General features: G+C 38.1%; 1 protein-coding gene across 16 annotated transcripts; it reads left to right on the top strand.

Moving 5' to 3' along the window:
* Nucleotides 1–462: 462 nt before the first annotated feature.
* LOC122061083 (serine/threonine-protein kinase rio2-like) lies at nucleotides 463–24,733 on the top strand. 16 transcript variants are annotated; one of them, XM_042624258.1, is made up of 17 exons: nucleotides 463–638; nucleotides 829–878; nucleotides 1,267–1,325; nucleotides 9,362–9,409; nucleotides 9,894–10,003; nucleotides 10,179–10,225; nucleotides 10,322–10,392; nucleotides 10,641–10,754; nucleotides 10,897–11,072; nucleotides 11,196–11,284; nucleotides 11,515–11,632; nucleotides 11,785–11,858; nucleotides 13,592–13,639; nucleotides 14,369–14,537; nucleotides 19,107–19,232; nucleotides 20,679–20,789; nucleotides 24,279–24,733. In XM_042624258.1, the coding sequence occupies exons 5-17, from the start codon at nucleotides 9,920–9,922 to the stop codon at nucleotides 24,462–24,464; spliced, it is 1,413 nt and encodes a 470-aa protein (XP_042480192.1). In that variant the 5' UTR covers nucleotides 463–638; nucleotides 829–878; nucleotides 1,267–1,325; nucleotides 9,362–9,409; nucleotides 9,894–9,919; the 3' UTR covers nucleotides 24,465–24,733. The 16 variants fall into 16 exon arrangements, with proteins under 16 accessions (XP_042480192.1, XP_042480188.1, XP_042480187.1 ...); XM_042624254.1 differs by having other exon boundaries at nucleotides 463–678; nucleotides 9,918–10,003; XM_042624253.1 differs by having other exon boundaries at nucleotides 463–678.
* Nucleotides 24,734–26,399: the final 1,666 nt, after the last annotated feature.

The following is a 26,399-nucleotide window of genomic DNA, read 5'->3' as shown; positions in this document are numbered from 1 at the left end:
CTTTTAAGTTTTTATTGGGAATATAAACACTTAAAATTACATTTTGAATCCTCTTGAATTAATCATTTCTTTCACATTATAGAACTTTTAGGTAACTAGAAGTGGGTTACAAGCCTCTTGTAACCAACCTAGGTTACAACTAGACAAACCCAAGCTTGTTATTTATTTTATAGACTACTATGTCTATTTAAAGAATTTTATTTGTCATTAAAAATGTAAATGGTTTTTTATAAATTAAACTTTAAAATAAGAAAAAGGTTCTCTGAGCATTGAGCCGACGCCCTTTCACATCTTTGTTTTTTCCCTCTCACTAATGAAAAAATGAATATAAACTGTGTTTGTGTGATACCGTAAGGAAATGAAGTATGTTCAGAAAAAAAAAAAAAAAAAAAAAAAAAACCTCTGATGGCAAATATTTTCCGGATAATGTTCCCTATTCGGAAGCGTATATGGAAGTGTAGTGTACGCTATTATCTTTCCTATCTTCTTGTGGAATTCTAAAACCCTAAACCCTAGCTAGGGTTTTCCTCCTATTTATAACGATATACTTGTTTTCGTTTAGATAGGAAGGGTGAAACTGTGAAAGTATCTCCATCCGGAAGAGGTGGAGGCAATCCATATGGCAGAGACTCCGTTGGGTATGTTTGCGTTTTCGCTGAGATCAGAACATTTCCTCAGGTTGATACTTCATACTCCATTTCCGGTGAAACTTATTTGAAGCACATCAACATTGACGCAGAGAGTCATGAATTTTTGCTTTGGCTGTTTCTTAAGTATTGTAGTAGTCAATAATCAATGTCATATTTTACTTGTGTTTCCTGTTTTCAGGTTTTGCTCGTAAAGTGTAGTTTAACCCGTTTTATCAAATCAGTATCAAGGTCAGTAGTCCATTTTCTGTTATGCAATTTTCTCTGTGCGTCTTTGTATGGTTTTTGAGTAATGGTTGAATCAGTATTTCTCCAAGTTCAGTATATAACCGATCCTAAAGTAAAGGACAACGCATATTGCTGTTCTTTGTGCTTAAGTTGCCAAAGGGTTCTTCCTTACATTGCACAAGTACTGAGGCTTCATTTCTCTTTGGTATATGGTTGCCTAATTTCAATGTGCAAAAAGTAAACGAGGGGATGCGCTTTGCAGCTTAGAATATACGTGTTTTTGCTGCCTGTAATGCCCCTAAACTACTTCGTTAGAAGATGTGCTGTCTGGTATGTGTGTATATATGACATCTGACGGCAGTTTGGCTGAAATGGATTTTCGTTTGAATAGTTGCAGAGACACTTTGCTTTGTCAACGTTTCTGTGAAGCCTTTTTATCACATCCTACAGGTAAAGATTTACATTAAGTTCAGCCAGGAACGTTGTCCATCAGTAGAGACTGCTGATATCTCGCCAATTATTTATATTTCGACAAACACTATTTTGATTGCATTTTCGATCTAGTTTCAGAGTTGGTGTCATTTCAGTTGAAACACTACAATATAGTAAGCACTATTTCATTCAAAATTGGTCAAAATTTCAACACATATTTGTTGGTTTTTGACAGTAAGAGGTCCAAATGAAAAAACCACACCACATGTTTGGTATTTTTGCTCAAAACTTTACATCGATGATTTGTTGGATTTGTGCAAGATTTTTGTAAGATTTCTAGTTGGAACTCTGTGGTATTGACGTGGAGCTGGAGGAACTGATTCGTAGTTGTGTCAACAGTGTTACTTGACTAGTAACTCTACTATTAGTAGTAGAGATCAACATGTCCCCCTCTAAAGATAAATATGTACGGTAATCCATAAAACTTACAAAATTACAATACTTTCAAGTATTTCTCCAAGAGTTTAATTTTACAACTTTTATATCATAATATCACCCAAAAAGTTCAAACAAAAAGCTTTACTCTAACGTCTAACCATCCCTAGGAGCTTTAATCATCACTACACATACACCATATGTTATGGTTGTCTCAAGATACCCATCATTACTATTAAGACATCTAGAGATAAAAACAACCATTTCAAGAATGTACAGAAACATTGAAACATTTGTAATGTAACTTTATAATGGTTTAAAAGGTCCATAAATCCAAAAGGATGCAACCACATCAACATAGATAGGAGTGAGTAAAATCATCACAGGTTTCACACAAATCTCAACTATTTTTCATCCACAACCAGAATATTTAATGTTGGATATGAATAAAATTTCCAACATACCTGTAGGCTGTAGCAAGGTCAGTCTAAGACTAAATAGGTTTATACAAAGCAATCTTGTTAAAGACAGTAGTCATCTGGGCAACTCATTCCCACTTATGCCACCAGTCATATTACAATGAGTGTGTTGTGGTCTAGTAGACCACCAACCTAAATAAGAGCAAAATGGAAGAACATAATTCCTACAGCATACCCCAAGGGGCTGAGGTAGGTTTAGTTGCATTGGGTATGTACTAACCATGTCCCTGGTTCGACAGAGACAGCAAGAAAATACAAATTGAGGGTTTCTTCCCCAAAAATAAAAAATTCAATGCTTCACAGGACACATTGAAATTATACAGAAAAGAAATTCAAATAAAAAACCAAGGAAAGTAACCCTAAATCTGCATTCCATACTTCACACATTCAAATCACAGAAGAAAATCATTTGCTTTCATGTAATAGTTAAGTATTTAAGTATGCAAAAGACAGGAACACAAAGGAAGAATGTTGAAAGAGAGAGCATAATGGGTTGTTAAAAGGGCTTAGTTATTGGGGTTGGTCCTATCCGTTGGAAATTTTCACATGAAAGTAGCTGCCGTCAGGCTCAAACCTGTGCCTTCACGCAGAGACTTTTCAGAGAGAGACAGAGAGGCAAACTGTACCTTCGTGCACAGAGACTCAAAAAAATATTCTCCCTGGGAAAATCGAACTTCGACCAGGCTGGATTAACAACGTAAGCTGCAAAAAAAAAAAAAAAGGTTAAGAGAGGGAGAGAGAGATTAGGGGGGAGAGGGAGTGAAAGAGAGCCAGGGAAAGAGATCGACCTACCTCTCCGGCGGCAGATCTGCGTCGTCTTCGTAGACGGTGGCTGCAACGTCCGTCTCCCTATTGGAACAATGAACTGGAAACGAAGAAGAAAATCAGTAGGGAGACCTTCGCCTCGGATAATATGCTCAATAGTGTTTGCTTCCGTTCCAATCTCTGGCCGTTGCAACTATTTGCTATGTTTCCCTTCGCATGAAAGAGGGTAAATAGTGTTTGCTTCACTTTGTTAGAATTATCATTCCCCTTCCTTGAACTTCGGGATCAAGTTCCTAAGGTTTTTGAATTAATTCACTCCCTTCTCCCGAAATTAAAAGATACGTGTTAGATTTTAGAGAAAATTGCATTGCCACCCTTGAACTTTGGTCCTTATTCAACGCCACCCCCTGGAGTTTTCGAAACGTCAAAGCCACCCCCTAAAAATTCAAAAAATTCCAAATTGGTCCCTGCCGTTAGCCGACCGTTATAAATGAATGAAAACCGATTAGTTTTTTTATAATATACCCAAAATACCCCCACCTATTATGAGAGGACAATATTGCCCTCTCTTTTATTTCCATCTTCTAAACCTATCTCCCATCTCCCATCTCCCATCTCTCATCTCTCATCTCTCATCTCTCATCTCTCATCTCTCATCTCTCATCTCTCATCTCTCATCTCACTCCTCTCACTCACTCGGCCGGACAAGAAGAAGAAGACGACGACGACGACAGTACGCCACCCCCTGCAACTCGATTCTCTTCCCTCCGGCGTGCGATTCTCCCCCCTCCGGCGTGCGATTCTCCTCCCTCCGGCGTTTACTGTAGTGGATTGTGTCTTGGAAGGGGAGGGGGGAGAAATGTCAAAGCTTCTCTGCAACTCGCATTTGAAGGATCTCCGTCGCCGGAATTTCTCTGTCGTTTTACTGAATTCTCCGTTTCTGATTCAATGAAGTAGTTTTTCATCTCCTCATCTTCTTTTCGAGTCGGAATCGCAATTAGCTATGTCTCTCCCTAGCTTGTTGTCGAATCGACGATTTCTTCTTCAATCATTTCCCGGTTCAAATTTTCATAGGTACTTGTGAGTTCGAGCTTTCAAATCGAGTGCTAGAACTACGAAGGAGAAGAGTAAGAAGGATGCCGAAACTTGTGATGAATCAGAAGCAAAGTCTCTGGGTGATAATGGAAGCTTGATAGGTTCCAAAGATGATTGCTATCCTAGCGGTGAATTTGAGTTAAAGGAATTTAGTGGATGGAAGAGATATGTTGTGAAGCTTCGGATGCTTTTCGTATTCCCAGAAGAGCAGTGTGTTAAGCATGAAATTGCGAGGACAGGTTCAATTTGTGTAAGTGAGTGGTAAGCGTAGTCGATTTGGAGAACTCTGTAGGAGCCAGAACTAATGTGGAACATGAGAACGTCGTTGACGCAGAAGAGGAGATCTCTGAAGCCTGGGTAGCCACATCCGGGCTCGACTGCAAATGGGTACTCTACTGTTAGGTTCCCACAATAGGTTCAGCATTTGCCCATATGCCCATCACCTGAAACCTGTGAGATCAAGAAGAAGAAGAAGAAGAGGAGAATCAAACTTGGGAAATGTGCGGCCATGTCTGTGAGTGATGTCTGATGTCTGGGCTGGATAGACGGTCAAATGGTGAAGAGTGAAGACTGGGTAGAGGAGGTGATGAGAATCATTATTCTTTGCTTGTGATGGTCGAAGGAATTATTGTGTTTTTCTGTTGGAAGAATTTGCTTTTCCAGAATGGACTTTATTCAATCACCATGTGGGCATGTTTGTGGAATCTAATTTTTATTTTGTTTAATGCCCTCTTTTCTGCTTTAGTTGCTTTGGGAATTTGAAGCCATGAAAGACATATCAGAACAGAATATTTGTGTCCCAAGCATTTCTATCCATAGCTATCACCAACTGTTCAGTTGGAGAAGGCTGAGTACTATATCTCAAAAGAGACAAGGAAGCCTTCACCAAACAATTGACCCCATGAGTGTAAGCCTTGAGGACGCCGGAGGGGGGAGAATCGCACACCGGAGGGAAGATAATCGAGTTGCAGGGGGTGGCGTACTGTCGTCGTCGTCTTCTTCTTCTTGTCCGACCGAGTGAGTGAGAGGAGTGAGATGAGAGATGAGAGATGGGAGATATGTTTAGAAGATGGAAATAAAAGAGAGGGCAATATTGTCCTCTCACAATAGGTGGGGGTATTTTGGGTATATTATAAAAAAACTAACCGGTTTTCATTCATTTATAATGGTCGGCTAACGGCAGGGACCGATTTAGAATTTTTTGAATTTTTAGGAGGTGGCTTTGACGTTTCGAAAACTCCAGGGGGTGGCGTTGAATAAGGACCAAAGTTCAAGGGTGGCAATGCAATTTTCTCTAAAATCTAACACGTATCTTTTAATTTCGGGAGAAGGGAGTGAATTAATTCAAAAACCTTAGGAACTTGATCCCGAAGTTCAAGGAAGGGGAATGATAATTCTAACAAAGTGAAGCAAACACTATTTACCCTCTTTCATGCGAAGGGAAACATAGCAAATAGTTGCAACGGCCAGAGATTGGAACGGAAGCAAACACTATTGAGCATATTATCCGAGGCGAAGGTCTCCCTACTGATTTTCTTCTTCGTTTCCAGTTCATTGTTCCAATAGGGAGACGGACGTTGCAGCCACCGTCTACGAAGACGACGCAGATCTGCCGCCGGAGAGGTAGGTCGATCTCTTTCCCTGGCTCTCTTTCACTCCCTCTCCCCCCTAATCTCTCTCTCCCTCTCTTAACCTTTTTTTTTTTTTTTTTTTAGCTTACGTTGTTAATCCAGCCTGGTCGAAGTTCGATTTTCCCAGGGAGAATATTTTTTTGAGTCTCTGTGCACGAAGGTACAGTTTGCCTCTCTGTCTCTCTCTGAAAAGTCTCTGCGTGAAGGCACAGGTTTGAGCCTGACGGCAGCTACTTTCATGTGAAAATTTCCAACGGATAGGACCAACCCCAATAACTAAGCCCTTTTAACAACCCATTATGCTCTCTCTTTCAACATTCTTCCTTTGTGTTCCTGTCTTTTGCATACTTAAATACTTAACTATTACATGAAAGCAAATGATTTTCTTCTGTGATTTGAATGTGTGAAGTATGGAATGCAGATTTAGGGTTACTTTCCTTGGTTTTTTATTTGAATTTCTTTTCTGTATAATTTCAATGTGTCCTGTGAAGCATTGAATTTTTTATTTTTGGGGAAGAAACCCTCAATTTGTATTTTCTTGCTGTCTCTGTCGAACCAGGGACATGGTTAGTACATACCCAATGCAACTAAACCTACCTCAGCCCCTTGGGGTATGCTGTAGGAATTATGTTCTTCCATTTTGCTCTTATTTAGGTTGGTGGTCTACTAGACCACAACACACTCATTGTAATATGACTGGTGGCATAAGTGGGAATGAGTTGCCCAGATGACTACTGTCTTTAACAAGATTGCTTTGTATAAACCTATTTAGTCTTAGACTGACCTTGCTACAGCCTACAGGTATGTTGGAAATTTTATTCATATCCAACATTAAATATTCTGGTTGTGGATGAAAAATAGTTGAGATTTGTGTGAAACCTGTGATGATTTTACTCACTCCTATCTATGTTGATGTGGTTGCATCCTTTTGGATTTATGGACCTTTTAAACCATTATAAAGTTACATTACAAATGTTTCAATGTTTTTGTACATTCTTGAAATGGTTGTTTTTATCTCTAGATGTCTTAATAGTAATGATGGGTATCTTGAGACAACCATAACATATGGTGTATGTGTAGTGATGATTAAAGCTCCTAGGGATGGTTAGACGTTAGAGTAAAGCTTTTTGTTTGAACTTTTTGGGTGATATTATGATATAAAAGTTGTAAAATTAAACTCTTGGAGAAATACTTGAAAGTATTGTAATTTTGTAAGTTTTATGGATTAACGTACATATTTATCTTTAGAGGGGGACATGTTGATCCTGAGTAATTTGTTGAAGGCTTTTTTTTTTTTTCAATGCTTTCAGCTATAAGTTGTTCAGTGTGTTACACTAATAGCTTTGGGCCCTACTTGGTTTTGGGTTGTGCCAGTAGGAGTGCCCCCTCGTGGTTTATGATGATGAAACATACTGGTTACGAATTTTGGGATAAAAAACTAGGGCTGCCGGTTGTATTTAGTAGTCATCCAAAAAAATGTTTTTTGCGTTTTTTCGTTCTATGGGAACAAAAAAAATGGAATAAAGCGTTTAATATCAACTTGGTGTTCTTTCGTTTTTTTTTGAAAGAAAAGGGAAAAAAAAAAGAAGCTAGAAACACAAAATGATGGAACGACAAAACCTTGTTCCGTCAATTCCGTTTCGTTCCAAATACAAAAAAAGTGAAAACTAGAGTAATCGTTCTTGAAACAGTTTCACCAAATTTTTTTTTTTTTAAACGATATTTTGGCACAGAAGCTGAAATTTTTGTTTTTGACATGAAACGTCTCTGGAACTGAATGACTACCAAACACAGCCTAGGACTCAGAGGTTATACCCACCATAGGGGCTATTTAGTTGTTTTCCCTAACAAACCCTAAACTTTTCCGAGACTCAAATTTTCTAATGAGATTCCATAAGGCTTTTCATCACTATCGATGAAGTTTTCTAGAAAAAAAAATTGGACGTCTATAGAATGTTGAAAGGTTCATGAGCATACATGTAGTGGGAGGGTAAACAAGTAAATTTGAAGTTGAATTTTGGCATCTGGTCAATCCGGACCTATCGATTCATCATCGTCATCTTAGAAGGATGGGTATTTTGTGGTTGCGTGTAATTTCAAAATATCACCCATCCAGGTGATCCATAGCTTTTCCCTTGCACATAACAAAAAGGGTACGTGAAATCTACTATTATCACTCATTTGTTGTTGGAGAGGAAAAAAATTCATGGGGTAGATCAGTTGGCAAGGACTCATGCCTAGGGTGGCCACATGCATGGAGGTTTCATGGGCCTCATTGCCCTCAATATTTCCTTTTTCATGCCGAAACATGAGCTTAGGGGTTACCACTAAAGATGGGGGTAAAATTAGGGTGAGTTGTGACTTCTTGTTAAAAGAAAAAGGCATATATATATAATTTAAATTAAATTAAATTAATTTATTTTGGTATTCAAGATTAGAGTTGGAAATCAAGTTTTGACTTAGACGGGTTAGTGAAAACTTTTGAGAGCCTAGGTAAGAGTAACGTAGACTCAACAAGTGTTAAAAAAAACTCCAAAATTAAACAAAAATAACGAGCAAAAAATTAATTTTTTGAATTATTATTTTCTAAAATTATTATAAAATTGACAAGTTTGGTCCATAGATTTTAAATTCACCGAATAATTTGTATCTGAATCAAATAATAATAATATTAAGTCAAATCCAAATTCTTTCTAAAGATTCACAAATGGTAAAAAAATAAATAAAAAAGTAAAAAGATAATGATTTTTTAAATTATTTATATGGGAAAAAGAATGTTGCATGATCACGTGACTCTTGATCACTGAAATAAAAGTTTCCTTCCATATTGATGTCCCTGTGCGCACTCTCATTGGCCCCTATATTGGTGAAGGGGCCCACTCAAACTAGACAATGATTTTTTGCTCCATTTAGAAATAGGGAGTAGGTTTCTTCCAACACTTGTGTGCAGTTTGAGAGTTGAAGGGAGGGTATTATGGAAACCTTGTCAGGTAAATATTAAGACATTTATTGAGGGTTCTACAATAATCTGAGTGGGGGCGGGTAGTTTCAATTTTGTGCTACATTACGTGTGGGTATCTTTTCCCTTTATAATATCTTTTATTTTTTTTGGGGTAAGAATTTCCTTTTTATTACATTTATTTTTGTATTAAAAAGAAAGATAAAAGAACCATATCAGTTTGGCGCAAAAAAAAGTCTATACCTTGCAGATAGCAAAATGATCATGCTGCCCCTCTTGACGTGCACTAATTATTCTTTGGCACGTCCTCCCATTGGTTTGCTGGTCTAGTGTTTTCTATGCTAGACCGACAGGGTTCTTTTGCTAAAAAAAAAAAAAAAAAAAAATTACCTACTGCTGCAAATACACCCGAGCATGCGGCGGATGAGAGGCATGGGGAAATATCTTCACAGCGAGGCAGTACCGCCTTTTCGCACCCAATATGTCACCTGGTGCATTCTTTCTTCCAGAAAGACTACTTTTTCCTTCACTCTTCTTTGGAATCTATTATACAAAAGTAGCAAAGAAATGTTTAGGGCTTTGTTTGTTGGGCTTCTGATTTCCTCCGCCTCCTCTTGTCTCTCTTTCTCTCCCTTGGACTCTCGGTTCACTGCCATTGCCGCCGTCGCTCTGCTGCTGCTGCTCTCTCAGTCCCCTCCACACGTGTCCTCCGCTCCCGCTGCGTGTTTTCTCTCTCAGGTAAAGGCCTGCCCCCCTCAGTGTGTGTGTGTGTGTGTGTGTGTGTTTTATTTGTTTGCAATCTGCCGGCGGTGACAACAGGTTTGTCTCTCCCCCCCCCACCCACCAAAAGTAGCTTCCATACCACTCTTCTTCGTTCCCTTCCACATATTATACCAAGCTAATAAACTTAGCTTCAGATAGTGTTCAGTAAATTCACTATTCTGCTCATCCCCTTGCGTTAGGGGTTGACAATCCCTTCCCCAAATTTCAAAATACTTATGGTTAGGATTGATTTGGATATGAGACAAACCCCGCCTTCTACAGGATTAGGACTTCCAACCAAAATTAAATCGGCCAATTTTGATTATCAGAAGGAAACCAACAAAAATACTAACACATTGTGTTATCTATATCTCTTAAACCGTAAGTCCTACATGCCAACATACCTCTTCCACTTTCTCTCTCATCGTCCTCTCCCTATGTTTCCTTTGTAACTTTACAGATTTGACAGCAACTGCAAGTGTAGGCATGAAGCTGGATGTGGAATTCCTGAGATATCTCTCGAAAGATGACTTTAGGGTTCTCACCGCCGTAGAGATGGGGATGAGAAATGTAAGTTAGCATTTTCCTTTTAATAATACTACTTTGCTCGTCCGTACCTCAACTTCTAATCTGAAAGAAATTAGTTAACAATTAAATGCATCGGTGAAACTATTCACACATTGTACCTAATGAACAATGTAAATTATCTGGGTTCTGAAGTACTTTTATTTTTTTGGGGTTTCAGCACGAAATTGTACCATCAGAGCTTGTTGACCGCATTGCTCGTCTCAAGTAAATTTTCCGCTCATTTTCTCGTCATGGCTAATTAACTAACTCTTTGTTTCAATGATATTTTGCTGGCTAAAATCTACTCCCTGTACTTTACAGGCATGGAGGCACCTATAAGGTGTTGAAAAATTTGCTCAAGCATAAATTGTTGCACCATGACTCTTCAAAATGTGAGTATTCTGTTAGGCGAAGTGTTTCCTGTGGCGGAGTGTGATTCAATGGGAGCGCACAAAGAAACTTCCACAGGAACAGTCTTTTTCCCTTTCATGGGGGCAGGCTGGTCATTTTGCCCCGCCATGTGTTTGGGTGCAAGGGCCACACGCCCCCGCAGAATTATATTTCCCATTCTTTTATTATGTGAATTTGTGGAAGCGTAGAATGGGTCTGATGCTGCCGAATGGTATTTTCTCATGTGTAGATGATGGGTTTCGGCTGACTTATCTTGGTTATGATTATCTTGCCATAAAGACTTTGGTTAATCGTGGCGTGTTTATGGCTGTTGGTCGTCAAATTGGTGTGGGGAAGGAATCCGGTAAGCTTCTCAGCCCGCTCTCCCCCCTCCACCCAAATTTATACATATATAAAGGACATAGATATAACACAAATTACTGTTTCCATTTCATACAGTAATAGTGACTGACAACATTTTTTTTCTTCCCATATCCCGGTTCAAGACATATTTGAGGTCGCCACGGAAGATGGCACAGTTTTGGCAATGAAGCTTCACAGGCTGGGTAGGATCTCTTTCAGGGCTGTCAAATCTAAGCGGGATTATTTGATGCACCGTTCTAGTTATAATTGGTTGTACTTGTCCCGGCTTGCTGCACTGAAAGAATATGCATTCATGAAGGTTGATAATTGACTTTTTTTTCCTTTCCTTCTTTCACTATGTTAAATTTTGTACACTGCATGATCATCCTCTTTCACTTTATGGTTGTATATTTGTATGACACCTGAGTCCCAACTGATGCAGGCTCTGGAAGAGCATGAGTTCCCTGTTCCAAGTGCTGTGGATTGTAATAGGCACTGTGTCATTATGTCTCTTGTGCAGGGATATCCACTGTAAGAATTCCTCTTTTGACTTTTATGAGTACTTTTGCCTTCTATTCCTGACCTCCAGTAATCTGCATTTCTAAGTTTACCTGTCAATTTAGAGACCTCGATGATGAATGCACTATTGTCTTTATGTATATGCAGAGCTTCCTACTCTTATTTCACAGTTCCCCATCGTGGTTTGTGGGTTGTTTTCTTCTATTATTTACAGAACGGTTTTTTATTTTGGTCGTGTGCAGTGTGCAAGTGAAGCAATTGCAAAATCCAGATACGGTATTTGAGATAATTCTTGGTCTTATTGTTCGTATGGCAGAACATGGTCTTATCCATTGTGACTTCAATGAATTTAACATAATGGTATGTATATGAGGTACTCTGGTTGGTTCCTTATGTTTCCCTATATTGATAATTGAATTGGTGTGTTTAGTATTTTCTTAGAATTTTTCCATGACTTACATGAAGCCTCATGTTGGTCTGAACTTATGGTGGCTGATTCTCCTTTATTGTAGATTGATGACAGTGAGAAGGTTACCATGATTGACTTTCCTCAAATGGTCTCTGTTTCTCATCGTAATGCACAAACGTACGTTGCATTTCCTCCTCTCTTTTTTTTTATATATATTTTTACTTCATTCAATGATGTTGGGTTTGGTAATGCCCCTAATTTTCTTGAGTGATTTTTGAAGGAAGCACTTCATTGATTATACATGTTATCAGAAGATACCTTTTGGGTTGTTGATCCTAAAAGGAAAGAAAAAGAAAAAAAGAATGAGAAATTCATTCTTACAATGGGAAAGCCTTTTTTTTCTTTGGATAAACCACTTCAAACAACACAATTGAAGAATTATTCCGAAGGATAGAATTTGTGCCATAGACTCTTCTAGTCAAAATCACGTCATAGAACCCCGCAGAATCAATTTGGAGAAGGGATGAAAAAATGCCCTTATTCTTTGATTGTTTGTATTGATATTTGGTTAAGTCCATTGCAATTTGCTGGCTATTAATTTATCCTCTGCTCCAATATAGTATTGGAATTATGGCCTTCTGGGGTTGCTGGTATTGTTGCAGTGTTCCTGGATCATGAGGTATCGTACTAATGGTGCTTTCTGGCCCAGTGGGTACAACAGACTCAAATAAGCCAGAGATTAAAGCTTCAATACATGGTTTCTCATATATTTCTGACAAGACTGAGCACAACTGATCAAGGAGGGTGACTCATCTTTAGTCATTTGATGGATGCATAGTTGCCAAGGCGACGAGGCAACCTAAGGCGGTGGAGGGGTGCCTAAGCGCTTAGACCACTAGTGTTATTTTTTATTTCCCCCTTTTCTATCATTATCTAGTAAGCTACATATATCTTATGTCATAAAAAATCAACATTAAGCCACATCAAGTCATAAAAAATCAACTTTAAACTACATCAATTCATAAAAAATATACATTATTCACAACAAGGTATCAAAAATCAATATGTAGAGAAATTTTCTTGTTATCTAATAAGTTTGACTGGTCAAATGATTTTATTTTTACGTGAGACTTTTTGTACCGGTAGAGCACTAAACTAGCTTTCCAACAAATCCAATATTTCTTAAATCTGATTTATATTGAAGGAGTTTTGTTGTACTCAACCTAATTTGGTGTGTGTGAATGCTGTTTTAAATCGCTTTGAATGGAAATAAATTTTTAGAAATTAAGCAAAATATTATTTTGGCGCTCTTTTTGGTTTTTAGTAATGTTCTATCACAATAAGATTTATGCAATTTTTAGAATTGAGAAAAACCTTAGCATTTGAAAGTTGAAAATTGCCCCCACGACCGAAGATTCAGTTTTTGTTCTTCAACTGGGGAGTTGACTTTTTATCCTTTTGGAATTTAAATTTTTAATTATTTTTATTAGATTCATTTGGGGTTGTTTGTTTATTTATGAATAATATCTTATCATTTACTTAAATGATATTTGGCATAAATAAGTGCCAAACCTGGTTCGTTACCGTTTCAAGGCACTTTGCTCTAAGGCAATTATCACCTAGACCCCAAGAAAAGGGGTGTGGAGAGAATTTTGTATTTTGGACCTCTTTTCGGTAAGTGTATGATTGGGGCATTTGGGATGTTTACATTTTGGGGTATTTTATTGCTTATCGCTCCCTGTCTGGGATAGGTATTTGCACTTTTTTTAGTGATGTCCCTAATATTAAATGTGTATACTTCTTTCAGTGAGTGCTTAATAAATTTCTGTCGACTATCCAAAAAAATAAAAAAATACTTTGCTTTCCTTAGAGGTTGCATTCACTTTGTAAAAATGCTCTTCATGTTTCAGGTACTTTGACCGTGATGTTGAATGTGTTTTTAAGTTCTTCAGAAAGAGGTAAGTTATTGAAGTGATCGAAGTCCTTGAAGATGGTATTAATACTTTTTGTGGCAAGCCAATATAGTTGGAACTTCAGGGTCCAATTTAATAATGTAGCTACCATGTGTTTGATTTTCCCCAGTCATTGTCAACTGTTCAACACTTCAACCTTTTCAAAATGTTACTTTTCCCACTTTTTTGCTTTGAAGTTCTATTCTGACACATTGTAAGTTCTATTTTGGCTGAAATTCATCATGTGATATATGAACTGAGGTGAGGGGCTGTACGCCCACAAAATTCTGATTCCAATGAAAATTCCACATGTTGTATTTTTGACCCACTTAGAGAAGCTTTTATTGTAGAGCCATAAGCCAAGCAAACCCTAACCTTAATTATGAAACTGGGGTGAAACAAGCTTGCAAGTTTCTAGTGTTGATACTGAAATCAGAGGTAGAAGTTTGACAATATTTTGGGTTTCAACTAATTTTCTGTTTCAAATGGTATTTGTTAGGATTCAATAACTGTTTAACTGCTTATTATTGGTTAGTTTTCTTAAAATTTTGACTAGTATCAGTGCTTATGCTTGGAAATGCCCCACATATATTTTGTGTTTCATGTTATATTGTAGCTATAACTATTATATATCCCTACTGTACTTACTTTTGTTGGGTAGGAGTAACACATACATGTTTTTATGCAATTTACTTATTTCACATAATAATTATTTGTTATGTTTCATTGCTTCAGGTTCAACATCTCTTTTGAAAAAAACACAGATGAATGTGATGAGTCCGATTCAGACATCAATGAAAATGGAAGGCCCTGCTTTTCTTCCATTGCAATATCTGCTGGTTCTCTAGACAAGGAACTTGCTGCCAGTGGGTTTACAAGAAAAGACCAGGATGATATCGAGAAGGTACCATGGTGCATAATCTGTAGTGTTTTTTGGGTGTACAGTCAATTTCGAATCTTTTCTTCATTCTGAATTTTTTGTAGTTAGCAGATATTCCAACAATTTGTTATAAATCATGCAACAAACTTGGTTCCTCAAAATGATATTCTGTATGATTGATTATTTATATGTTAAATTTATCATAATGCATCTCTTGGATTTTAAAGGGTAAATTGCATCCAAGGTCCCTCACATTTGAGATAACTATGATCAGGGTCCCTCTTGTTTCAAATACTACTTTTTGGAATCCTTTTTTTTTTTTTTTTTGTAGTGGACCATCAATACATCCCTCTTATGTGGCTTCAAAATATTTTCAAAATGTCAATTTTATCTGGTAAGGTGATAGTTCTCTTTTTTTTCCTCCCAATTTTCATTTAGTCTCTTGGGGGGTGGGGGTGCGTTGAGTCTTGCCCCTTCTTCCTTGCTTGATTTCAGTTGAGGACTTGACACTTGCTCCCAGAGGTGCTGTTGCTTGGTGATTGGAGTCGATAACAAAGCCCCAAGACCTTATACATTGTACGTTTCAAATAATTATTGAATACAGCTGGAAGAATAGGTTGCTTCCTATTGAAGAACAGTGAATTATTAGATGCTAAAAACTTGATGCGGATTCATGGCTGAACCGGCTTGACCCTTCTGGCAATCTAGGCCGAGATGAACCAGATCCAATTGAGTTTTTGGGTTCAGTAGGATATTTTCGTTTATTTATTTAGGTTTTTATTATTTGGATTCATCTTGTACTCTCCTATTTTAGTCTTATTAGGCTAATTAGTGATAGAGCTGATTAGAATTTTATTTCAGTTTTATATTACAATTGGGAGGCTTTTATTTTCTTTAAATACAAGGTTGTAACCAAAGAAAAAAAAGATTTGAGATTTTTAATGAAGAATGAGTTTCTTTGGTTGTTTCCAAGAACTGTTGAGTGTGTACTCTCTCCCTTGCCCATCTTCTCTCTTATGTTATTTCTCCTTCTTCCTTTTGATTCTCTCTTCTATTCCGTTGTTAATATCCTGGTTCTATCTTCTTCCCTGTTGCTGTTCCTGTCACTCCATCAGTTTGCTGCTACTTACAGTCAAACAGAACCCAACGTGGGAGCCCATTGATTCGAAAATTTCCCCACTGGCTAGTTTAAGATTCAGGGTGTGAATCTTTTACTCCCATCTGATTTTCTCTAAGGTGCCCTCCTCTTCCCATTAATTCTATTTTGTCCCATGCCTTATATTTTCTTCCAAGTTTACCCTTGCTATACAAATTTTCTGTTACCCACAATTGTTCCTATTCTCTTTGTGAGCTTGATCTTCATTAATTATGGGTTAGCCATCCACTTGATTATTTAAGTGTAGTATCCAGGTGGGCCCATAAGCAATATGAACATGGTTTTCGAACCTGGACCACACCTGAACCACTACCATTTCTATGGGAGGCTGTGATCTATATACTACCATAGTTCAAATTTTCAGTCGATATACCAAAATTTCGACAGTTCATCTCGGTTTCAAATCAGTGATCTGACAGGGTTACAAGGTTTTGTTTGTAATTTTGGCGAAATGACCAAAACATTTGAAATTTCGCTAGAAATGGTTAAAATTATGTACTGCTTTCCAATTTTAAGGTTCTTCATTCCTATTGCATATTTCAATTTTTTTTATATGTAATAGGAATAAATTTTGTAGAATAGAATAGAGGCTATATTAGGGAAAAGATACAGTAGGCTACGATGTATACTAGCAACCTAGGGTCTGAAGCCAACTACCACTTTGGTATTCTTTCCCCCCAATTTCATTATTCAAGCATGTGTAAACATGCTTTAATAATTACTACAAGAAGTATCGGCGCAAAATTCCATCATTTGACCTCTGAAATTGCCATTTCAAGTTGACCTGTGAAATGCATCAAATTGCAAGCCCATTTCGCAGATTTCAACTGTAATATTTCATTTCAATTGTCAACCAGGGTAAAATCCTGGTTGAAACCAAAAGTTGGAACCATTTATATTGCACGGTAAAGGAGAAGTAGAGCCCACCTATTTCGAACTACCCTTGAGACAAAAAAATGCATATAAAGGGAGAGTTAAATGAAGCTGAATTCACATTTAAGCAATATGCTTCATGGGGTTGAATTCCAAGAAAAAAAAAGGATCCATTAAACTAGAAATATCTAGAAAAAGCTGTCGGAAAGAGAGATTAGACCCTGGAATTGGACTAGTGGACTTTGCTACAACTGCCTCGGTGAGAAAAATATATATATATATATATCGAGAGAGAGAGACCTTTCTTTTCTTCTTTCTCATTCCCATTTCCAAATTCTTTCATACAGCTGTTTACACCCCCGTCCAAACCCCACTTTCATTTTTTTTGGGTGGCCTTCCAATCAATACACGCCACGGGATATTTCTAGCACCTAAAATGCTCGTGTTATCCAAATTCTTCTAAAGGGCTGCTTCTACCATGATTGTCTCTGCCTATATAAAATAAATTCTAAATATCCTACTGTACCAAAAATCTAATTGGACCAGGTTCATCCCCATCTGGGTTCCCCCAATGGATTGCTTATGTTGATGTTGATCTTGGGTCGCTCAATGCCCCATCTAGGGCACCTCACTTTGATAAAGCGAGTTGACCTCGGGCTATCCCGATAGCCCTCGGTTCAATCTATGTTGTTAGTTGTCTTGTTGATGTTTGATCCAGGTGGCCGGAAACCAACCACGATCAAATGGCTTCCCAAAGCACATGGGGATATGGGATGCGTGTCTATTTCTTGTTGGAAAGGAATCGGCTGAATGGTCCTGTGTCTAAGGTAGTGGACTGGTGAACATAAATTCTCCTTGGAAGCCTTAACTTTGTTTGGGAGGGAACACGCAAGAAAGTGATCAAATAATGGATTGTCCTTTGGTAGTTTTTCCCGCCTTGGTTTTTTGTTAAATACATTGATTTTTTTTTTTTGGGGGGGGGGGGGCAGGGGTGGGTGGGTGGGTGGAGATTCTTGTGAGTCTTTGATTGGCACCTCAAAATTCCTTCTGATAGGTTCACTCATTGGTCTTGAATGTATATTCTGAGTTGTCACCAGGTGTGTTGTTCCTTCATGTAGAGGCAGATCCATTGCAATCATGGTTCAAGTAAGCAGAATCAGCAATGGGATTGGCCTCCACCGATTCCAATTCTGATCCAGTTGGAATCTGCCAGAATTTCCTGAACCCTAGAAAAAGCCAAAGAATCGGCCAATTCAACTGATCTGCGCAAAATAATGGAGCACAACTCAGTTTTTTGGATTAATGCTCCCGAGTGGACCTTCCATGATCCATAGATTAGTGCTTTCATGTATGTTAAACTCTCTAATTGATGTTCACATGCACTGGTCTTTTCTCTCCATCATAAATGTAGCCTACTCTTTATTCCCCCCCCCCCCCCCCAACCTGCTCTTCTCCCTCTGGTCAAATAAAGATGGGACCTACAACTGCAAATCCTCTTTATCTATCATCAAATAGTTAGTGCTTGTGCTACAGTTGTTTCTAATAGATGCAATGATGGTAATTACTCAGGGAGCTACATGATAAATGTTTATCATGAACAGAAGCTGTAATTGTGTTTACCGTAGACTTCAAAGGCAGTCCATTTTGGGCTTAGTTTATTATGTTCCAATTGAAAGAAGTCTCTCTGTGAGCTTCTGAATGATTAATGGTCTACGATCCACATTGGTGAGACATACATACATTGTCATGGATTGATGTTCTATGCGAGAAATGTATAGTTGATTACTGTCTGGTCTGTGGCATATGTGGTACAGAATTACAGATCATTTTATCTTGGAGGTTGTACTTTCACTTCATTTTGTAGGTAAGTAGGTTTTGCGCTTTGCTCCAATAATGGCCCTTTTGCTTGAGCTTTTTTAAATAACTCCAAGGCAGAAATGTGATCATAGGTCAAATTTGGTCAGTATCTTATGAATCAGTGGTGCTTTTGTAATTCAATCAGTAAATTATGGTCATATGTAATTTCTGGAGCTGTAGATTGTGTATTTCATCAGTGGTTGGTGAGCCTCGAATGATCTTCCTAATCTGATCTTATGCTGTGGGGAAGTGTTGTCTTACCAGAACATGAGAAGGGCTATAGAATCTATTCCCTGCTGTAGTGTGTTCATTTGGGAAAAAAAAAAAAGTCACAGGGATTTTTTTGATTATATTCAACTCCAAGGAACATGCTGGTTTGAAGATCTTCAAAACTTTGGTTTTTGGGCCAGTAACAAAGGAATGCAAAAATTTGGCATGGGCTGAGAATGGTACCAACTGATGGTCCATTGCTTTGGGTAGTTGATGAAAACTTTTGAATGTATAGCTTTTTATATATCCTCAGGATATTCTCCTTTTTTTGTGATAGGCACTTTTTCTCATCATTTTTTGCCAATATGTTCCACTTTGAACTTTCTTATAAAAATAGTTTGGATCTGCTACATTTTCTCTTCCGTTTGCTAGAATGTATCAGAGAATTCCATTAACAGTGCTACCCTGTTGTTTTCTAATATCGCTAAGTTTTGCAGTTCACAGAATGTGCGAGTGTGAAGGATGCTGATTCTGATGACACTGAAAATTCAGATGGGGGAAGTTTCCCAGATGATTGTGGGGCTAACAGTAGCAATTTGGAATCCTTGCAGCTAGTAGATCTGGTTGGTACTTTTCCTCTTCTCTCTCCTTTTCTGCCTCCTTCTCTTTGATAAGTAGATCAGGTTGGTTCCTACAGCTGTTCTTACCTAACCCCCCCCCCCCCCCCCACAATCCTCCATTAAATTTAGAGGTATGACCTACACGGTGGCTTTGAATATCAGAAAGAAAACTGAAGGACCTGGATAAAGACTTAGTGAATGTATCTTCTCTTAACCCAATTGATGGCTGTAAAAGGAGCTTGTCATAGTAAGATTAAAAATATAAGTTGCTACTACATTGATCTTGAACAAAATGAGACAAACCCCTTGTTGCAAAACTTCTGTTCTTTTCATTGAGGAGCACTATAATTTCAAAATTATGCTGCAATTTGAATAAAATCCTGTTCTGTACGCTTGCCAGCCACCAACATGGTTATTCACTGGATGTCTCCATTTAGGGCCAGAATTTCTGCCCAACTAAAAATAATTAAGTTTTTCCTTACTGCTTCAATCCATGCCCCTTTGGCCTTACCTGTCCCTTTGAGAGTTGCAACTTGCACCCTATCATATATTTTTAGCCGTTCAGTCATCAGTCTTGAATGTCATTTAAGGTGGTATGGCCATGTTCAACAGAGACCTAGGGATGCCCCAGTGAGGAGTGACCAGATCCACATGGAAGGAGCTAAAATAGGTAGGGGCAGGTCTAAAATGATCATAGATGATGTTGTAAGAAAAGACATGCAGAGGCTAGGTCTGGACTCTAGTATGACCTCAAACAGAGCTGTTTGGAGGTCAAAGATCCATGTTGCTGACTGATTTTAGGTGGGATGTTCCTGTGGTGTTGCTTTGTTTCTTTGATTTTTGTTCCCTCTTCTTTTCCCCTCCCTCCCTCCCCCTCCCCCTCCCCCTCCCCCTCCCCCCTTTTTTCTCTATTTCCTTTTATTGTACCCTCTCACGGATCTATGTAGCCGACCCCATTTAGTTGGGAAAAGGCTAAGTTGTTGTAGTAATCGGTCTTGAATGCTTGTTTATTAGCGAGCCTCAGCGACCAACATCATCACCATTGGTGGTATAATATCATGTGGTTGTTGATTTGCTATCTAAGAATTAACCTGTTTAGGACCATGCTTCCAAAACTCGTTTGTGTTTATGAGTGTGAACTCCAAGTCTTGTAACTTAAAGGCCTTACTCCTTGGACACTCAAATGGTGTCTATAGATGGTTGTTTATCCTTGGACTTTCTCTTTGCATCGTAATCCTAAATACTCTCCTCACTTCCTTTCCCCATCCTAAATCTCTCTCTCTCTCTCTCTCTCCCTATATATATAATAAATTTAAATTTTCATTTCTGGCACTATTTCTTCAAGTCTTGAAAGCATTTGTCTGATTCTCGCTATGCAGCTAATTTTCCCTTTGCTTTCTTTTTTCGATTTGTCATAAGTACTGTATTTACTTCATGTGACCCTTTCAGGAAGAGCTGTCCATGATGGGTGGTGACAAAGAGGATGACGTGGAGGAGAATCGGCATTCCTCTGAAGCGGTTGAGTGCAATGGACATGAAACTTCAGAAGCAGATGAGAAGGTATGCTCCCTTCTTTGGTTCAAAGTTTACCTGCATCTCATGCTTGGGATTTTGGTGGCTCTTGACTGTTTTAGGCCCACTTTTATGTAAATAATCATGTAGGAGCTATAACAGTTTTAAAGAGTTTTGTTATAAATAATAGTTATAACTCTTTTCATTCCATAACCTGTTTGTGAAAATAATACAATTTTTTTTTTTCCAAACATCCATTCCTTGTTTGGCCATTCTTGAAGGAAGGTTGGGGGTGAGGTCCACAGTTTAGACTAAAATCTAGAAGATCACTGAATTAGGGACCACACTAACCAGTATATGAATTGAAATTTGAAGAAAGAATCAGAAAATCGGACAAAATCCAGAAATTACTGCAATTTGGGGAAAAAGACCAGTTATTGTGGTATTACTAAACTCGATATATGCCCTGTAGCTACTGGTAAATATTTCAAAGATCTCAGGAATAAAGAGAAGAGATGGGGGTGGTGGACGAGGATGGTAAACCAGAATTGTAACTTCCAAAAGCAGTATCAAACAAGGTTGAGATTTCACCAACAAAATCTCCTGGGTCAGTTGTTGATTTTCAGGCCAGAAAATAATATTTTAATAGAGCCGAAAAAAGTGCAATGTCTTGGCTGCAAGAAAAATTCAGAAAGAGGGTATGAATTTAGTTCTGTATTTTCAGAATTGAAAAACTAGAAATCAACCTTAGAATTCCAGAGAGATCATTAATAGAGTCTTCAGTATCAAATCTGGAAGAAAACATAACTAGGATGAAGAAGATACAAACAGATCAAGCAAACTGAAACTTGATTAGAAAAACAGAGGTTCCAACCAGCTTTAGAAGCAAGGGAGAACTAAGGGAAGAAGAAGAGAATCAGAGAAGGTAAGTAAGGGAAGATCTGACCTGGGATGTTGTAGGATTAAAACTGAAACAAACTGGAGTCAGAACTCTCTACCATAACTCTATATCTTACAAAAAATACCCCACATATTTACTAAAATTCTCAGTCCATCCCCACTGGAACCAGATGCCAAATTTATCCCTGGTTCTCCTTGGCCTTGGCTTCCAAGCAGGGTCTTGTTTGTCCAGTCAGACTGCATATGCATCAGGGGAAAAGAATAGTTTTCCCATTGAACAAACTTCATGTCAAGTTAATTCACCTAAAAAAATATGTATGAAATTGCCTCAAGGGGAGTGGTGGGGGTGTCTGGCCAGTGTGCAATGAAATGTTTGTGTTGACTTTGTGCTTGGAAAAGCTTGTAATGTCTATTGAACCGATGATGCTTCATCTCCTTGTATGTTTCCTTGCACTATTCTCTAGAGTTCTATTGAATTAATGAATGCTTCATCACCTTGTATGTTTCCAACTTTCAATGCACTATTCTTTTGAGTTCTATTGAAGTAAAAGATGTTTCATTTCCTAGTATGTTTTCATGTACTATTCTACTTAATGGTTTCCCTTTATGAACAAAAAGTTTTGTTTGTGAGTTTGTGAATCATTTTTCAATTCATCTTTCTCAATGTCATTTTCATCTGTACTATAAGATCACATTCAGTATATTAGTATTCACTGGCTAGTATAGATATCATAACTGACTTTGCAAAATGTAATCGGCAACCCTAACAAATGAGAGAGAGAAAGAGAGATGCATTTCCTTGGACCGGCATTTGGAGCCAATCAGGTATCACTGCGGACTAGACACGCGTCCCATATCCCCATGTGCTTCGGTAAGCCGGTTTATCTTGGTTGGTTCCCAGCCACCCGGATCAAACAGCGACAAGACGACTAACAACAGAGATTGATCCGAGGGCTATCGGGATAGCCCGAGGTCAACTTGCTTTATCAAAGTGAGGAGCCCTAGATGGGGCATCGAGCGACCCAAGATGAACAGCAACAGAAGCAATCTGTTGGGGAGCCTAGATGGGGATGAACCTGGTCAAATTAGATTTTTGGTACTGTCGGATATTTAGAATTTATTTTATTTGAGAAAGATATGTAATCTTTTATTTTGTGGGTTAGCTATTAGACACACATGGAAATTTCCAATTTGAGTTTCTATTTTTGTTAGTCTAAATTTTAGGAAGTAATTAGGAGTCTTTGTTTTTTATGAATACATGTGTAAGTGTGTAACCCAACGATGGGGGTAGATTTATAATGTAAAGATAAGTTGAGTTGTTTGGGTTGAAGCCTGCATAGCTGTGTGAGCAATTCTTCTCCCTCCCTCCCTCTTCCTTCTTCTTCTTCCGTGCAAATACTCTTTTCTCTCCTTCTGGTTTTCTTTCCCCATCCCGTTTCTTGGCAGTAGTTGCAGCCCCTTAGAAGGGGATCGATCTCCAATACAACTCCTTTCCCCATAAAATTCTGGGTGCAGGTGTAGTCAAACTAAACCTAGAGTTTTGTTTCCAAAGACCCTTTCAATTGTGAGTTACGTACCTGCAACTAAATATGAAATTGAACCTACTGCCAGGTCTTCAATCAGGTTGGTTTCTTTCATTTGTCGCTTTCTGTTTTGACCTGCTTCCAATTGTATGCTATAGGGTTTTGGGTGGCGATTTATAGCCTGAAATTTCAGGTCCAGCCTACAGAAATTGAAGTTCTCTCCTTCGTGTTTCTGCCTTTTCTGCCTCCCTTGCAGGTCGGGAGGTTGAAGATAGCCCCATCCCTCACGATTCCCTTTTGTTTTCTTATTTTAATCTCTTAGTTTCCCTTAATACCCCTGACTTTCTCCCATATTATCCTTTCTCCTTTATTTCCTTTTAGTTCTGAGTTTGCCCCCTTACAATAAATCTTATCTCCACCATATCTTTTTCTATTAAGTGGTCCATTAGCACCTTTAAGAATTCTGTTAATTATGAAGTTGCCACCTCCATTGAAATCTTCGGTCTGTTTGCAGAATTGCCATCATCATTAATTTTGGGGAAAAATCTGTTTTTTCCCACCCTTATAAAAAGAACATATATGCATTTAAAACACCACTATTAGCCGTTTTCCATTTTTTCCCCGTATTGTTTACAAGCAAATAGAAAAATGAGTTTAAAACAGAACCCCCTAAAAAAAAAGGATTTCTGCTGCCACCTCTCATTTCAGTCATGCACTATGCTCATGCATGCTCATGATTTGGTCAAGTATGACAAAGAATTTTTCAAGTTTTAAACACTTTTGTGTAGCTACAGCACAAGGGGCCAACACACATTTTAGATAGAGCTCAAGGGAGTGAAGACGTAGATATTGATAGATGGATGGATAGACTGAATGGCTTATTTGTCACATATGATAAAAAGAAATATATATCAAGCAATGAGAAAACTTCTTATGGATAATATGATTCTTTTTTCCCTTCCATGAGGACAGAAACAATGTTCATTTCTAACTTCGAAGTGTTTTTTTGTCTTTTGAATATACCAATTCTCTTCCCCCATCCCCAACCCCCATGGCAACCTGCATGCCTGCTAACTATAGCAACATCGATGCACTGATGTTCCTTTGGTTTCAGGCGGATGATCAGGACCTCAACGAAAATGATGCTGAATTGATGAAGCGCTTAAACAAGCAGAGACGGCAAGCAATAGCTGCAGCTCATAGGGGACGGAGGTCCCTTGCCTCCAGAAATTCCTACAAGGATAAGGGGGGTAAGACTTCACACAATTCGAAGATCCAGAAGCAGTTGAGTGGTTGGTGATGGAGAAGTGCGAGAAGGTTCATCGGACAAGTCTGTCTTCTGAGTGTTAGTAGCAGTGGTGGCCATTCATCCTCATTCAGCATGGGGTTGGTGCAAGGATTATTCAGACAAAAGTTGGTCTGGATGACCTCTGATGTGATTCTCTTCAGCTTCTGGTTGATATACAGATTATGTTGCATATTTATAGCAATGATTTTGACAACAAAGTTGAGGTATACATAATACATTTGGCCGATTTTATCATTATTGAAGTCTTTTGCTTTTTGGAATTTGAAGGTATTTTAGCAATTTTTTGAATATATGAAAAAGTGAGGGCTCAACAAGAATGTTAGTTGATACCAAAATCCAAATCAGTGATGAGATTTTTCATTGAAAGCTTTCAGCGAGTAGATATCAAAAGTAGTACTGAAAGCAATGTGAATAATGGTATCTGTGCCTGTGTACGTGGGTTCTTTCTGCCTAAGTTGGCATTGATAATTCATGATTATTGCCAGGATGATATCTTCATCAGTTCAGTATTTAGCATACAGTAGGCCATTGCACTAATAATCACCCAAACAAGTACACACCTTGTGTACTTATACTTGAAGGCATACTCCCGACGGGGTGCTGAGAGGGTGATTAGGGAGACGGTCTTAATCTTCGGCATGTTTTTGCACTAACTGGTGGTTCTCGATCAAAAATTGAACTTAGGCATTTGCTTTGGGCAACGCAAATGCAACCCTACAGAATATCTGTGGTAGTACATCTAAACAACTGAATCAAATCTCTCTTTCAACCCTAATAATTACACTATTTCTGAACTACTTTTTATTCACTGGTTTGGTTACTCTGAAAGCGTATTAATGAATCCTTCAGTACATGTGATGCCACAATCACAATGCAAAAAGAAAAGAGATGTGATATGTATGGATTCAGGGTCATCCCACATACTGAGCATGGCTTCTTCTGCCTAGTTTTCATTTTTTTCTCCGATACAGAACTTGGATTGGATTCAAATTTTATGGGATGGGTTGATAGAGAATGATGGTGTCCACTTATGAGCCTAATTTTATGTGGCCATGTGGATTGCTGAATTCACAGATATAAACTGAAAAGTTTTGTTAAATTTGCAACACATCCGTATTGCTACCACCTACCCATTTTAGATTACAGGTTTTGAGTCGATCTTCTCCGCGATTTATTGACGCTGTCGTTGTTACTAAAACCACAAGAAGTCTTTGTCCAGTGGGGCATTATTGGCATTCAGAAGGCCAATTTAATGCCTTCACCACTTAGACGTCATCTCGTGTGGAAAGGATACAAGTTTGAAATTGTAGGCAATTGAGCTGTGTGTGTAATCTATAAACCCCATGTGTATAAAAGGAAGCCCGGTGGACTTCTTTCTCCCCCTCCCCCTCTTTGATGCACAGCTACAGGGAAAAAGATTATAATAGGTATTCTTTTAGGAGTAGATCAGCATACCTTGCGCTCTTTGCCAAATTCTGGTAGATGAATGTTTAGGAAATAATGTCGAATCATCATATTATTTAATTATTGTTCGGGTTTTAATGTATCCTCTAATATTTAGACTTTACTGATCCATGTGTGTTCATACATGATACATTTCACTATAGTTCTCTGGTAAATACGCTGAGAACTTCTTAGCTCCATCTATATACAAAATTTTGACCATCTAAACTTCTTACTTGTGGGTGAGGGCATATCGAGAAGGCCGATCATAGCATGCCCCTACCCTTACAATTTAAAATAGATTATAATCACTTTTGGTCTTGATCAAGGAAATGTAGTTTATGGAAGATTTAGAAAAGAGATTTTTTTATTGATACTTATTTATTTATTTATTTTACTTTTTTTTTTAATAGTATAAACTTAAATTTTTGCATTTCATAAATGTATTCCAAAAGCGTGCACTATAATAATATAATTGGCAAA

This window comes from Macadamia integrifolia, chromosome 14, assembly GCF_013358625.1.
Source record: "Macadamia integrifolia cultivar HAES 741 chromosome 14, SCU_Mint_v3, whole genome shotgun sequence".
Classification (NCBI taxonomy): Eukaryota; Viridiplantae; Streptophyta; class Magnoliopsida; order Proteales; family Proteaceae; genus Macadamia; species Macadamia integrifolia.
This window is presented reverse-complemented; position numbering and strand designations above follow the sequence as displayed.

Coding starts and splice junctions, on each gene's coding strand:
- LOC122061083 (XM_042624265.1), top strand. CDS start 9,920: ATGAAGCTGGATGTGGAATTCCTGAGATATCTCTCGAAAGATGACTTT. Junction 13,640..14,368: donor TTTAAGTTCTTCAGAAAGAG/GTAAGTTATTGA, acceptor TCATTGCTTCAG/GTTCAACATCTCTTTTGAAA. Junction 14,538..19,106: donor ACCAGGATGATATCGAGAAG/GTACCATGGTGC, acceptor TAAGTTTTGCAG/TTCACAGAATGTGCGAGTGT.